At 40.3% G+C, this 12,431-nt stretch overlaps 1 protein-coding gene across 5 annotated transcripts in view; it reads left to right on the top strand.

Annotated features, from left to right (window-relative positions):
• Palld (palladin, cytoskeletal associated protein) overlaps window positions 1-12,431 on the top strand; it is a 407,054-nt gene that overhangs the window by 226,270 nt on the left and 168,353 nt on the right. For all 5 annotated transcript variants that reach the window (XM_060381838.1, XM_060381835.1, XM_060381836.1 and 2 more), the window contains 2 exons: window positions 5,866-5,985; window positions 7,972-8,314. In XM_060381838.1, the coding sequence (XP_060237821.1) occupies window positions 5,866-5,985; window positions 7,972-8,314 (463 nt within the window). The remainder of the gene's footprint in view (window positions 1-5,865; window positions 5,986-7,971; window positions 8,315-12,431) is intronic.

Raw genomic sequence — 12,431 nt, 5'->3', positions numbered from 1 at the left:
CCAGCACCTTATGGCAGCTTACGACTGTCTATAACTCCAGTTCCAGGGGATCTGACATCCTCACACAGATATACTAATACAGGAAAAACACCAATGCACAAACAATAAAAATAAATAAATCTTTTTTTAAAGCTCCAAGCACCTTGTACCTTTGCAGTTTTCCCCACTTCCAGAATGACTAATCACACGGATGTGGAGGCTCTAGCTTGAATTGTTGCAATACTTTCTACCCGCTTCACTGAAAAGCCAGGAGCGTGCACGGTACTGTCAAACCACACTAGGTGACTCACGGGCTTTCTGTCGTTCTGTTATTTTCCTTCTATTCAGGAAGCTTTTTAATCAGATCATTGTGTCCTTTAAATGTGTCAGTGCCTTTTCAAAGCCAGATCTCAAGCCCTTCCCTTTATATCTCAAACATTCAAGATAGCTGGATATTAAATAATCTGGGAACAAGGCTCAGGGCTATGGAGCAGTATTTATTTATTTATTTGTTTGTTTGTTTTCACATTTTTCAGTTTATTATGGGCAGTGAGGTGAGATCACACCTGTGGGAGTTCAGAGAACACTTGAAGAGTTGTTTCTCTCTTTCCTCTGCATGGGTTACAAGGACCCAGGCTCCAGGCTTTGCTCTAGGCACCCTTACCCCCTGAGCCATCTTGCCAACCCCAAGAAGCATTTGCCTTTTGACTGCTGCTGCAGTGGTGGTTCAAAGTGAGTCATCAAAATGGATGATAACCACATTTTATTTTTCAGTGCTGAGGATTAAACCCAGATACTTGTCCATGTTGGACAACTGGTCTACCACAAAGCTACCATCCCCAGCCTTCATTTGCAACTACCACTTTTTAAAATTAGCAGACTCAGGTATGATGTTACACATCTATAACTCCAGAACAAAGATGAGGCGGCAGGATTATGGCCTGAGCTACATAGAAAACCCGGATCTCAAAAATACAAAAAGGAGAAAATAAAGGGGGAGGGACCATGAGGTGGCTTCATGGGTAAAGGTTCTTCCTGTCAAAACTGACAAGCTGAGTTTGGTTTGCAGACTCCACATGGTGTAGGATGAGAATTTACTCCTGCGAGTTGTCCTCTGAAACCCACACGTGAGCCATGGTGTAATTATGCACTCACACACATAAATAAATAAGATCAAAGTGTTAAGACAAAAAGTAGATGGATAAATAGTAGTGTGCCTAGGGTTAGTGTTTTCTGTGACATTTGTTGCCACTGTGAGTGTCTTCTTGCTTGTACATGTGTGTACATGTGTCTGTATGAATGTGTGTTTATAGTTTGTATACAAACATGTGCAGATTGGACATAAAGTGTATCTCTTGTGCATTCTAATAAATGTTGGAAATTCACTCTTTGGAACTTTTCTCAAGACAAAAATCATCTGGAACACATATTAAAAAAAAAAAAATCTTTGTCTGCATGCCAGGCCTGTTTAGTCAGACTCCAGGTGATCGAAGAGGACTGAGAAGTCAGCAAATTTAGCAATCACTGCAGGTGATTGTTATCACCTGACAGGTCTGGGAAACACCACCATACAAGAGCCAAGATTCAAGAGTAAATTCAAGAATAAAGGATCCTCTGCATCCAGGCTCATAAAAAACAAACAAACAAACAAACAAACAAAAATCAGCAGTCTTACCAAGAAGCTCTGACATTCTAGTTTTAAATTTAAATTTACACACATTTAAATAATGATAAAGGATCTTGAGCGTCTATCAAGAGCTGAATGGGGCCTATTCATTTTTTTAGCCTGTAGATTTTTCTTTTCTGTAAGTAGAATCACCAATTTTAAAATGGCAAAGTAGCTTATATGTAAATTAGACATCATAGCTTTGCCCAGTTCCCATGGTACAGCTTGAGATAGGGCTCAGAGACAGGAAGGTGAATCTCCCTGGGTTTACATCTGCCTAGTCCTGTGCAGCTACCTATTTCATGCAACATGGTATAAATGACACACATTCTTGAACTTTGTTGTGGAATTAGTATGCAACCTAAGTTTAGGGTTTTTTTTTTTTTGTTTTGTTTTGTTTTGTTTTGTTTAGCATCTTTTACCTTTTGCTCTTGTCAGCACTACAGCAACTGGAGGAAAAAAAAACACTGCTAACTTTAAGCACAACAGTGTGTCTTTTTGTTTTGTTTGTTTTTGAGACAGGGTTTCTCTGTGTAGCTCTGCCTGTCCTGGACATCACTTTGTACACTGGGCTGGCCTAGAACTCAGAGATCTGCCTCTCAAGTGCTGAGATTAAAGGTGTGCACCACCACACCTGTCTCCAAATGTGTCTTTTAAAGAACTATTTGGATCATAAAATTTAAAAATATAACTTGTGTTACTTATTGATGAGCTCTTGGAAGATAATCTCAAGGTTACTTTCCATCCTCAAAAGTCAGATGTGGACCAAAGTTGCTTCATTCTTGCTTGCTGCAACAAAACGTGTTTTTATATCATTTCAAAAGATGGCTCACCTTGCAACTTTTCAATAGTCAATATTTTTTATTGTTTATAACTCAGGAAGGTCCAGTGAGGTCATTATTTCAAAAGAACTCAAATATCTTCTAATTGAAATAATTATCATTGATTTCTCATGTGGTTTACTGTACTTCTCATGCATAAAGACAAAGTGAAAAAGATCTGCATAAATCAAAATAATTATCTGCCTATTATGTGATCTCTATGTCTCAGTAATAAGGATGTACAGATATAAATGAAAATTTGTATGTTTAAGTCTGTCTTAAATTTAAGTTAAAAGACCTGATAAGCTAGAGTCCGATGAAAGGGGAAGAGGACCTCCCCTATCAGTGGACTTGGAGAGGTGCAGGGAGGAGATGAGGGAGGGAGGGTGAGATTCGGAGAGAATGAGAGAGGGGGCTACGGCTGGGATACAAAGCAAATATAATGTAATTAATATAAAAAATTTTCATAAAAAATTAAGTTAAAACCTCATGAAAATTTTCAGCATAATTATTCAAGAGGTAAGAAGTTAAACACTCATTTGTACCTTTTAACTCTTATACCATGTATTTGTATAAAATTTTTATCATGTACACGTATTATCTACTCAAAACGTATTTTTCATTTGCTGGTGTGGCAGGGAAGATTTGTCCTTTTTGTTGGATTGATTGATTTTGTTTGTGGGACCAGGTCTCATCTAACCCATGATAACTTTGCAAAGCTCTAGATTGGCTTTGAATTCCTGTTCCTCCTGCCCACACCTCCCATGAAGGTGATCCCATAAGATCACAATGTGTCCAAAGTATAAAGTCATAGTTTATAAATATATGCAGAAGTCTTAATAAAAGGGAAAAGGAAAGATAATTCATGAAACTGTTTAGTTTTGTCATTAGGGATTGGGTTGGGAGATTTTTAAAGCTACTAAGAAAAAATAGGGGAAAAGAACAAACAAGACCTTGTCTTCATGGTTATACAATAATTATGGAATATCTAATATCTGGTCAGATTTAAAAGGTCAACCTGCACTTTAATTCCTCCTGAACTCTGAAATAAACATAAACACCAAAATATATTTGCTTCTTTTTCTCTTCTATTTTTTTAAATTGCCTAAAATGTTTAATTCTTTCCTAATTCCACCTTTTATTTAAAGAAATATTTACATTTAGCAAACTGGAGCTTTCTGATAAGTCCTCCCACTTCTCACACTGACTGGCTTGCCTTTGAAGGCAGCACAGTTCTGAAGAAAACAGAGAAGGAAGCCTAGGCACACCTTCTTGACATGTGAGCATGTGGGCATTAGGCCTGTAAACTCTGGATTTGGAATCCATATGGAGAATTTCAAATTCGAGTTCTTCCTTCCATGCTGACATATCCTACTTCCTCAAAACTACAGATAACTTGAGGTTAGAAACCCTGAATAATTATCTCACACCTGCAGCAATAGCATATTAAGCAGCACACTCCTTAACACACTTAGCAAGTAGACGGGAGGATTCTGAAAGGCTTGGCTCTGTGTGTGGGAAGAGGTCCCAGGCTTTCTCGGAATCTTTCTTGAGATAACCTTTCATTAGTCAGGCTGTTGGTGCCTTTAGTCTATCTTCTTCCCTCCTGCTGGGACTACAGTTCATTTGTTTTTATTCCTCAAAATCCGATGGAGCATGTCTAAGCAACATCTTCGTTACACAATTTTCTTTACGTATTGGGGCCTCTCAAATGTTTGCCTAACTTGGTATTTAAATAGATAAATAAGAGACATTCATTACTCTGCTTTTTAAATCTTCTTTGCCGGAGCAAACAGAAAAAGGTTTTGACAGGAAAAATGTTTTCTTGAGTTTTAAGCTCACAGTGTGCTATTTTCATTCAGCACTGGAATTCAGATCCTTCCAGAACTTTCTCACTGGCATGTTTGCAACTGCATCCCACTGCGTCCTGCAGCCACCACTACTCAGCTTCTGCTGGAAGAATCTGACTTGTTTAGATACCTGTTAAGTGGAAACTTGCAATGTTTGTCTTGTCAGTTCTCTTTACATTTAACCAAATGATGTCAGTTCTGTACTTTGTCTTAAGCTCTGCCATTGGTTCAGTTTGAGTTGTACAAGGAATCTAGTTTGGCACATGCCATTTTGACATTGTACTGGCTAGTTTTGTGTCAACTTGGAATAGGCTAGAGTCGTCAGAGAGGAAGGAACCTCAGTTGAGGATATACCTCCATGAGATGCAGCTATAAGGAGTATTCTCAATTAGTTATCAATGGAGGAGGGCCCAGCCCATGGTGGGTGGCGCTGTCCTTGGATGGTGTTCCTGAGTTCTATAAGAAACCAGGCTGAAAAAGCCAGAGCAAGCAAGCAAGCCAGTAAGCAGAACCCCTCTGTGGTCTCTGCATCAGTTCCTGCCTTCAGGTTTCTATCCTGCTTGAGTTTCTATCCAGACTTCCTTTGGTGATGAACCACAAGGTGGAAGTGTAAGCTGAAAAAAAAACTTTCCTCCAAAACTTATTTTTTGGTCATGGTGTTCTGTTGCAGCAATAGAAACCCTAACGAAGACAGACATTGAAATGAATACCATGCAAAAAGAAAAAAAAAGTTGTGTGATTTCTCATAACTTGGAAATTGGAAATTTAAGCACCTTTATCTATGCAGTATTGCTATATTGCTAGTCTCAACAGCTTATAATTACAGTGATCCCCAGATCTCTCCACAGAACAGAGCACTTTGATATCAAAGAATAGTGCACTTCCATCTTTAAGGGAAATTTCCAGTCTGTTAGCCAAACCACCGTCAGCATCATCAGGAAGGGGAGGGGATGATGTACAGGGGTGGAACAAAGTGCAGGAATTGCTATAATGCTCAAAGAGACCCATAGACCTTGTTACTTGATTGTGTGAAAAAATAAACAAATGCATATTCAACCCAGTAATGGTACCTCAAACTATGTACTTTGGTAATATTTATATGTGTTTTTAAAATACTAGTAGTCATTCCATAGAATTAAATACAATAAATTATTTGTGCTTACTTCTGGAGATATATTAAGGGGCACTGGATATGGAGGGAATCAGATTATAAAAAGAAATTGCACTTTTCATTTTATGCTTCAATTTGTTTGTCTTTGTACTTACTGCTTTTATTTTTATATTAAAAATATTATTTGAAGAAACAAAGAGAACTTTTGTGAGGTAACACTTTGACCGTAGTTAATACTTTTCCCCCCAGTGTTTGAAAGATATGATGTGTTTTGAGACAAACTTACACTTCTTTGCCGGTGATGGTTAAATTGTGGGAGGAAGCATTCCCATACAAGCCTGGAGAGCTGGCTCTGGAGGAAGGTGGGGGAGGTGGGGCTGACCTCATGTCACCTCTCAGTTTCCCTCTAACAGCTTGTCTTGGTCTCTTTGCCCCCAGAGGAGATCTGCACCCTCGTCATTGCAGAGACGTTTCCTGAAGACGCAGGCATCTTCACCTGCTCAGCCAGGAACGACTATGGATCTGTGACCAGCACTGCCCAACTTACTGTCACCTCTGGTATGTGGGAATCAAAGACAGCTAGGTCCTCCTCCCTAGTTCTTGAACCATCAACTGTCCCAGGAACAGGCCCCATCCCGTAGGAAGGTTCCCAGAGCTACCCTAACAATCAGGGATCTCCTTTTATACAAAAGTCTTTGTGGTAGGCCCCAGCAGTGGAGGCGGAGATGACAAACAAGTTGACTAGCACTCAGTCTCTCATGCGGCCTTTTTTAAAAAAAATTTTTTAATCGTGCAATCTCAGTCTCAGAAACAATAGCACTCAGTCTCTCATGCGGCCTTTTTTAAAAAAAATTTTTTAATCGTGCAATCTCAGTCTCAGAAACAATGGAGCTGGTAATCTTCATGCTAAGCCAGGACCCCTCACCTCAGCATGTCGCCTCTAAATCAGAGGTACAATTGTGGTCCTCAGCAGTGCCTAGGACCCGCAGAAACCTGTCCAGATGTGTCACTATGTGAGCCAGGATTGAAACTTCTGAGAAAGGGAGGCAAGGAAGTAAAATGTGGATATTGTGAAGATATTAGTAATCAAATTCCCACATGGCAGCTCACAACTGTCTATCACTCCAATTCCAGAGGATCTAGCTCCCTCTCAGAGACATGCTTGCAGGCAATAAATAAATAAATAAATAAATAAAAATCAATGCACATAAAAATAAATAAATATTTGAAAAAAGATGAATTTAAAAACTCAAATTCCATCTCCGTATTTATTAATGTGAGTAAACAACTCTGATATGAAAAAACTACACAATTTAAACCAGTGTACAAAAATACACAGACATAGGAACTCAAAAACACTAGGGGAAAAAACAGGAAGAAGAAATAAATAGATCTGTACTTTTACTTGTATTTTTTGGGTGACAGTTTTCTACTCTGCAGCTTGTAGTAGCTGCCTCCTCTTTCAATCTGGTCTTACTGAGATTTTAAACTGACCATTTTGAACAATCCTAGCACACACTAAAACACAGTAGGGCATCAGGAAGTGAGTAGTTTTAGGATTGCCCGGATTTCTAGACAAGCAAGAGCTTGGGGGCTAGGTGGCAGCAGAGGCACAAACAAAGCAAGCCTGGAACTTGTACATGCTTTTTTTTTACGTTCATTAAGATAAGTAGGGAAGGGTTTGCCTTACTGGGAAATGGATGGCATGAATGAACGCTGTAAGCGCTGCCTGGAAACTACAGTGCTGTAGATGGAGTCATGTAACAGGCAGTGTCCCAGCATTCTAGTATAGTTGGCTTGAAGGGTGTCCCATTACGTGATCACAGCAGTCCCCCAAACCATAACTAGACTCTGTCAGTTTGAGTGGCAAAACCTGGTGATGTAATATTTCTCATTTTGATCTACTACATGCCAAAGACAATAAAATATTTGGTTTTCTATGTACCTTAATAAGCATTTCTTGGTACATTCCAGGTCTGCTTGGCTGTGAGAAAGGTGAATGATTCAGAAAGGGTCTGACCACACAATACTTTCAGTCTGTTGACAGTAACATTTTAAACTTTGTTTTCTACTAAGTTATATTTGAAACAACCTTATTTCCTATCTGACATGAAATTTTCCTATGCACTCACAAGAATTTCACTTGGACCTAGAACTTGCTCATCCCTAGCTGCAAAAGGAATGGCTACACCAACCCATCTGAACTTGAGTGAGAATGGGTAGGATTTTTGGCCTGAGAGTGTGAGGATAAAGCATTTAGATTGATACTGTTCACAATGTCATGTTTGATGATGCCTTATCTTAAGCTTTGAATCCACTTTATTAATGAACCAGTAGGTAGTTTTTCTGTAGGTGAGCTCAGATGGGAAATGAGCCATTCAAAAGAAGGCCATGACGCTGGCAATGCTCCTGCATCACATGGCAGCAGTCTGGCACTTCTTCCCTAACGACATACAAGGGATTCCTACTGGGTTTATGAGTGTGAAAATCATTTGTTGAATGGGTAGCATCTTACTGTTTTTCCTCTTTTTCTCCTTTCCTTAGCCAACACGGAGAACTGTAGCTATGACTCAATGGGAGAATCCAACAACGATCACTTACAACACTTTCCACCTCCTCCCCCGATCTTGGAAACAGGTTCCTGTGAGATGGCATCCCAGAAACCATCTGAAATCCAGCAGGTGAACAGCGCTGACTTAGGACTAAGCATGGCAGCTCTTCAAATGCAATTCAACTCTGCCGAGAGGGAGACCAATGGCGTTCATCCCGGCCATGGAGTCAACGGGCTGATTAATGGCAAAGCTTATGGCGATAAATCTCCTCTAAAACCAGCTGCCCTGCTTTCGCCCACTAAGGAACCACCACCTCTCCTTGCCAAACCCAAACTGTGAGTATTTCTACATGGTTTTATAATACTTTCCATATTCCTGTGCAATTTCCTCTCTGGTTAGAAAAAAACACTTTCTCCTCAACTGGACTGTGTGCCACAGAACCCCTTCTGCAGACAAGTTGTCCTTGGCTTCAGTGACCTGGCTGCCAAGTGAGGTCCTTCAAAACTACAAAGGATATTGAAAATAAAGACGGTAACTTTATTTTCTACGAAGCATGCTTAAATATGCCCTCTGCTAGAAGCTGTAACTGGTTACAGCTGTGGAAGTATGTGTGCAGGGCACTGCCTTCCATCTGTGGCAGGATGTAACCCCTCTCCAGGCAGGATGGAGAGCGGAACTCCTGGGAGTCCTCTATTAAACCAAGGGCAGAGTTTTCAACTGGAGGAATTTGTAAACGCACATATGTGAACAGAAGGAGGAAAATAGAAAGAGTGGAAACCCGGTGGCAAATCCTATTTAGGAAAGGGAAAATAAAGACAGGCTTGTCGGGTAGAGGAGCGTCCTGTCACAATGCAGCCTCCTTGCCTTTGGGGGTCCATGGAACAGCACATCTCCCCCATTCACATTTGACTTTTATTATTTTCTCAGGATGATCAGTCTTGTGTGAGCTGTTTCCACTGGGACTGTAGGGCAAGTGATGAGTGGCACCATTACAAAGTCAGAGAGAGACAGGGGTAGAACTCAAAGGTTCTCTATCATAGCAGAACATCTCTTAATTGTTCCCTGATATGGGTCAGTGCATATGTATCCATTCATTACTGGTCCACATTTCCAGAGAACTAAACTGCTCCATCCAGGAAAGCCTCTGGATTTGCTATGCTGTTTGTTGGTTTTGACTTGGAATAGAAAGGCTTTTCACACCGGGGCTCTTTGTTTCCTTAGTAGTAAATACTTACTTCAGTTCTTCGATCTGTGATCAGCTCACCTGTTAGCAATGTGAGAACTGATTAGAAGCTCGACGCCTTACATTTATGCATCGCTTCATTGTTTGCCAAAGGATTTCATGATCTCAGCCAAACGCAAACCAATTCAAAGAATACCGTAACACGTGGGGAGGCGGTTTTATAAAATGAAACTTCTGCCAGGCTTCTGGGTTGACTGCAGCAGTCTACCCATTGCTACCCAGTACCTCATTTTGCCTTGTTCTGGCTCCTAGGTTTAAGGTGGTAGGTAGAGCTACTGACCAGGTTTATGTATAGCACTCTGAAAGAGCTGCGTTATCACTGAGAAGATAAAATGAGCTTTAGAAAGAAAAGGCATCCATAAAGGAGATTTACATTCTTATACCACCAGCCATAAAATTAATTGCTACTACTGACTTGTTTCATGTTTGCATTTTAATTATGCACTTGTCTGCCTTTACTGAAACAGGGACCACTTCTCTGGGGAAGCACAGATGTGTTTAATGAGTAGGTCTTGACTGTGCTCTTGATCTGGTGAAGTGTTTCTTCTCTAATAGCCATCATAAATTGGGTATAAATCACAGGAGAGTAAACAGGAGGAGCTGTTGACCGGCATTTACAGCTCTCCTTATCTCAGGCATTTCAGCATCTCTTCAGTTTTCAGTCGTATCGCTGTGCTTGTGTGTATGATGGGGTCTTGTCTAAAACAAGGAGGAGGAAGAGGAGGAGGAGGCAGCTATTAAAAGCTTGAGTTGCCTGAGAACAGGTTTCAAAGTGATGACATGATTTGCTTCAATCATATCTTTTCAGAAGCAAACAGGAAGAAAGGACAATAATCCCAACTTACTATTTGTTTCATTCTATCTTCACACCAAATAAGTCAATTGCTGGGCCTTTACTCCATAAACAATGCCTGGAGATTCAAAAGAAATGTATAGCCACAGTGAAAATTATGGATTCTCTGTATTTTGGGGTGGAAAAATCATCCTTCAAAGCTGTGGTTCTGCCTGGAATCCATAGTAAATTTGTGAATGGCAAACTCGGTAGCTGGTTGGCAGAACCTCAAGGAAAGCTTGACTGTGTTTGCTCCTATGTTTACCTCCTGGATTCAACTTAACAATGCAGAAATCACAACGTGCTGTTTTCAAGCCCCATCGATTTCTTTCCTTTTCTGTCTTCCTCTTCTTCCTCATGAGCAGGAGGTACAATCTAAACATACACAGCCAGCAAAATAAGAAGTCAAATAAGGTGTTAATGAAGGATGACGCTTACACCCAGAAACAAGTGGGTCAGCAGATAAAATTCTTACTTTCCAGAGGAGGGCCGAAAATATACACATGGCCATAAAAGTCAATGCCCTTTTGATAATGAAATGGTTGAAAAAAAATTTTCCATGTTAACTCAACAGCTTTCTTTGCTCCTGTTCTTCCTACTTGCTCTTCCTCTAGTTGTTAAAGAAAAAAAAAATAGATTATTGTTTCCTGTGTTGAAGTAAAAAATGAATTCAGGTTAAACCAGTCTTTTTACATTCTTATATTTACTGCCTTTGCTTCTGTCTTTCTCCTTGTATCTATACCCACCCTTATATAACCCACTGTTTTGGAAAATCTTGTCTAAAGGAAGGGGAATATTCCTTTCACAGCAAGTATCCTATTTGGCTTTAACTGTCAACTTGACATAGTCTAGATCCATCTGAGAGAGGAATTACCTAGATTAGACTGGTCTATTAGTATGTCTGTGAGGGATTATCTGATTGCTAATTGGTGTAGTAGTGCTTAGCCCACTGTGGGTGATACCATTCCCTGTGCAAGTGGTCCTGGATATAGAAGAAGGGTAGCTAGCATTAGTCCAAGATAGCCAGCAAGCAGCTTTTTCCATCAGTACTGCTTCATGTTTCTGCTTTAGTTCCAGCCCTGACTTCCCTCAGTGATGAATTGTGACCTGTAAGCAGCTAAGATAAACCTGTTCCTCTCCTGAATTGCTTCTGGTCACAGTGTTTGTCTCAGAAACAGAATGAAGACTACGCCATCAAGTTAGCCAGGATTTTAAGGGTGACAAAATAAAGCTATGTCTTCAAATAGTCAATACTGTTTAAAATAAAGAATTGTCTCCTTGCTGCCTATGCAGGAGTTAGAGATGGTGTGTGTGAAAGAAAGACAGAGAGAAATAGTGGCTAGCATCACTCTTTATCAGTGTCTTAACTGTACCAGGCTTTTTATATTTGAGATCTCCTTATGGGTCCCCCACACATTGAAGTACAAGTTGTTCCTTTGTCTGGAATGTTCTACGCTTGGAATTTGATAAAAGCTGACCTCTTCTTGCCTACCATAGCTCAACTTAATGCTTTCCATTTCCCCAGCCATCCAATATAAAGCAGCCAGTCAGCCACTCCTCTTTAATTATTACACAGCACATAATTACTTCTAATGGTTATTTACTTGCCGTTGGCTTTGTATATTGATGTTCCTCTGAGAGGGTAGCGACCTTCACTGTCTGTATTCAGCCTTATGTAGTACCTAGTCATCTTTGAATGAATGAAGTAAGATTAAAGCAATGAATAAGAGAAAGAACTCCCACTTTTAAAGCCACCTCAATTGTTCTGCTTAATTTTTCTGTAAATATTTCCAGGACTTCTATTTTCAAACCCCACCAGTTCCAGAGTTGTTGACCTTTATAACACATTTCTAATTGATATTGCTTGTCTCTTCACCTGCCAATAACTGAATGGATGTGAAGAATTCAGGAAAAGTCCCATGTGAGAACCTAGAGCTGTCATTTGCTTGGTCTAGTACTTAGCAGCCATTCACAAAACCCCGAATTCCATCCACAACAGTAGCATAAAACTGAGCATGAAAATATATGCCTGTGATCCCAGCACTAAGAAGGTGGAGGCAGGAGGATCAGAAGTTCAAGGTCACCTTCAGCTACATTGCTAGTTCAAGGCTGGCTTGGGATTGACCTAATTACAGGAGACCTTATCTCAAACAGTAGAGACAGAGAAACGGCCCAGTGGGTATAATCCCTCTGTGCAAACGAGTTCAGATCTCCAGAACCCATGTAAAGTGCCAGACCTGGTAGGACCTCCTGTGACATCAACACTGGAGAGGGGAATGGAGCCAAGTGGGTCCATGAAACTCATCGGCCAGAACATTTAGCTAAATAATGAGTTTTGCTGTAGTGCTGTAGTATTGTGAGGTGTGCATGCAACAGC

Source organism: Meriones unguiculatus, chromosome 4 (genome assembly GCF_030254825.1).
Source record: "Meriones unguiculatus strain TT.TT164.6M chromosome 4, Bangor_MerUng_6.1, whole genome shotgun sequence".
NCBI lineage: Eukaryota > Metazoa > Chordata > Mammalia > Rodentia > Muridae > Meriones > Meriones unguiculatus.
This window is presented reverse-complemented; position numbering and strand designations above follow the sequence as displayed.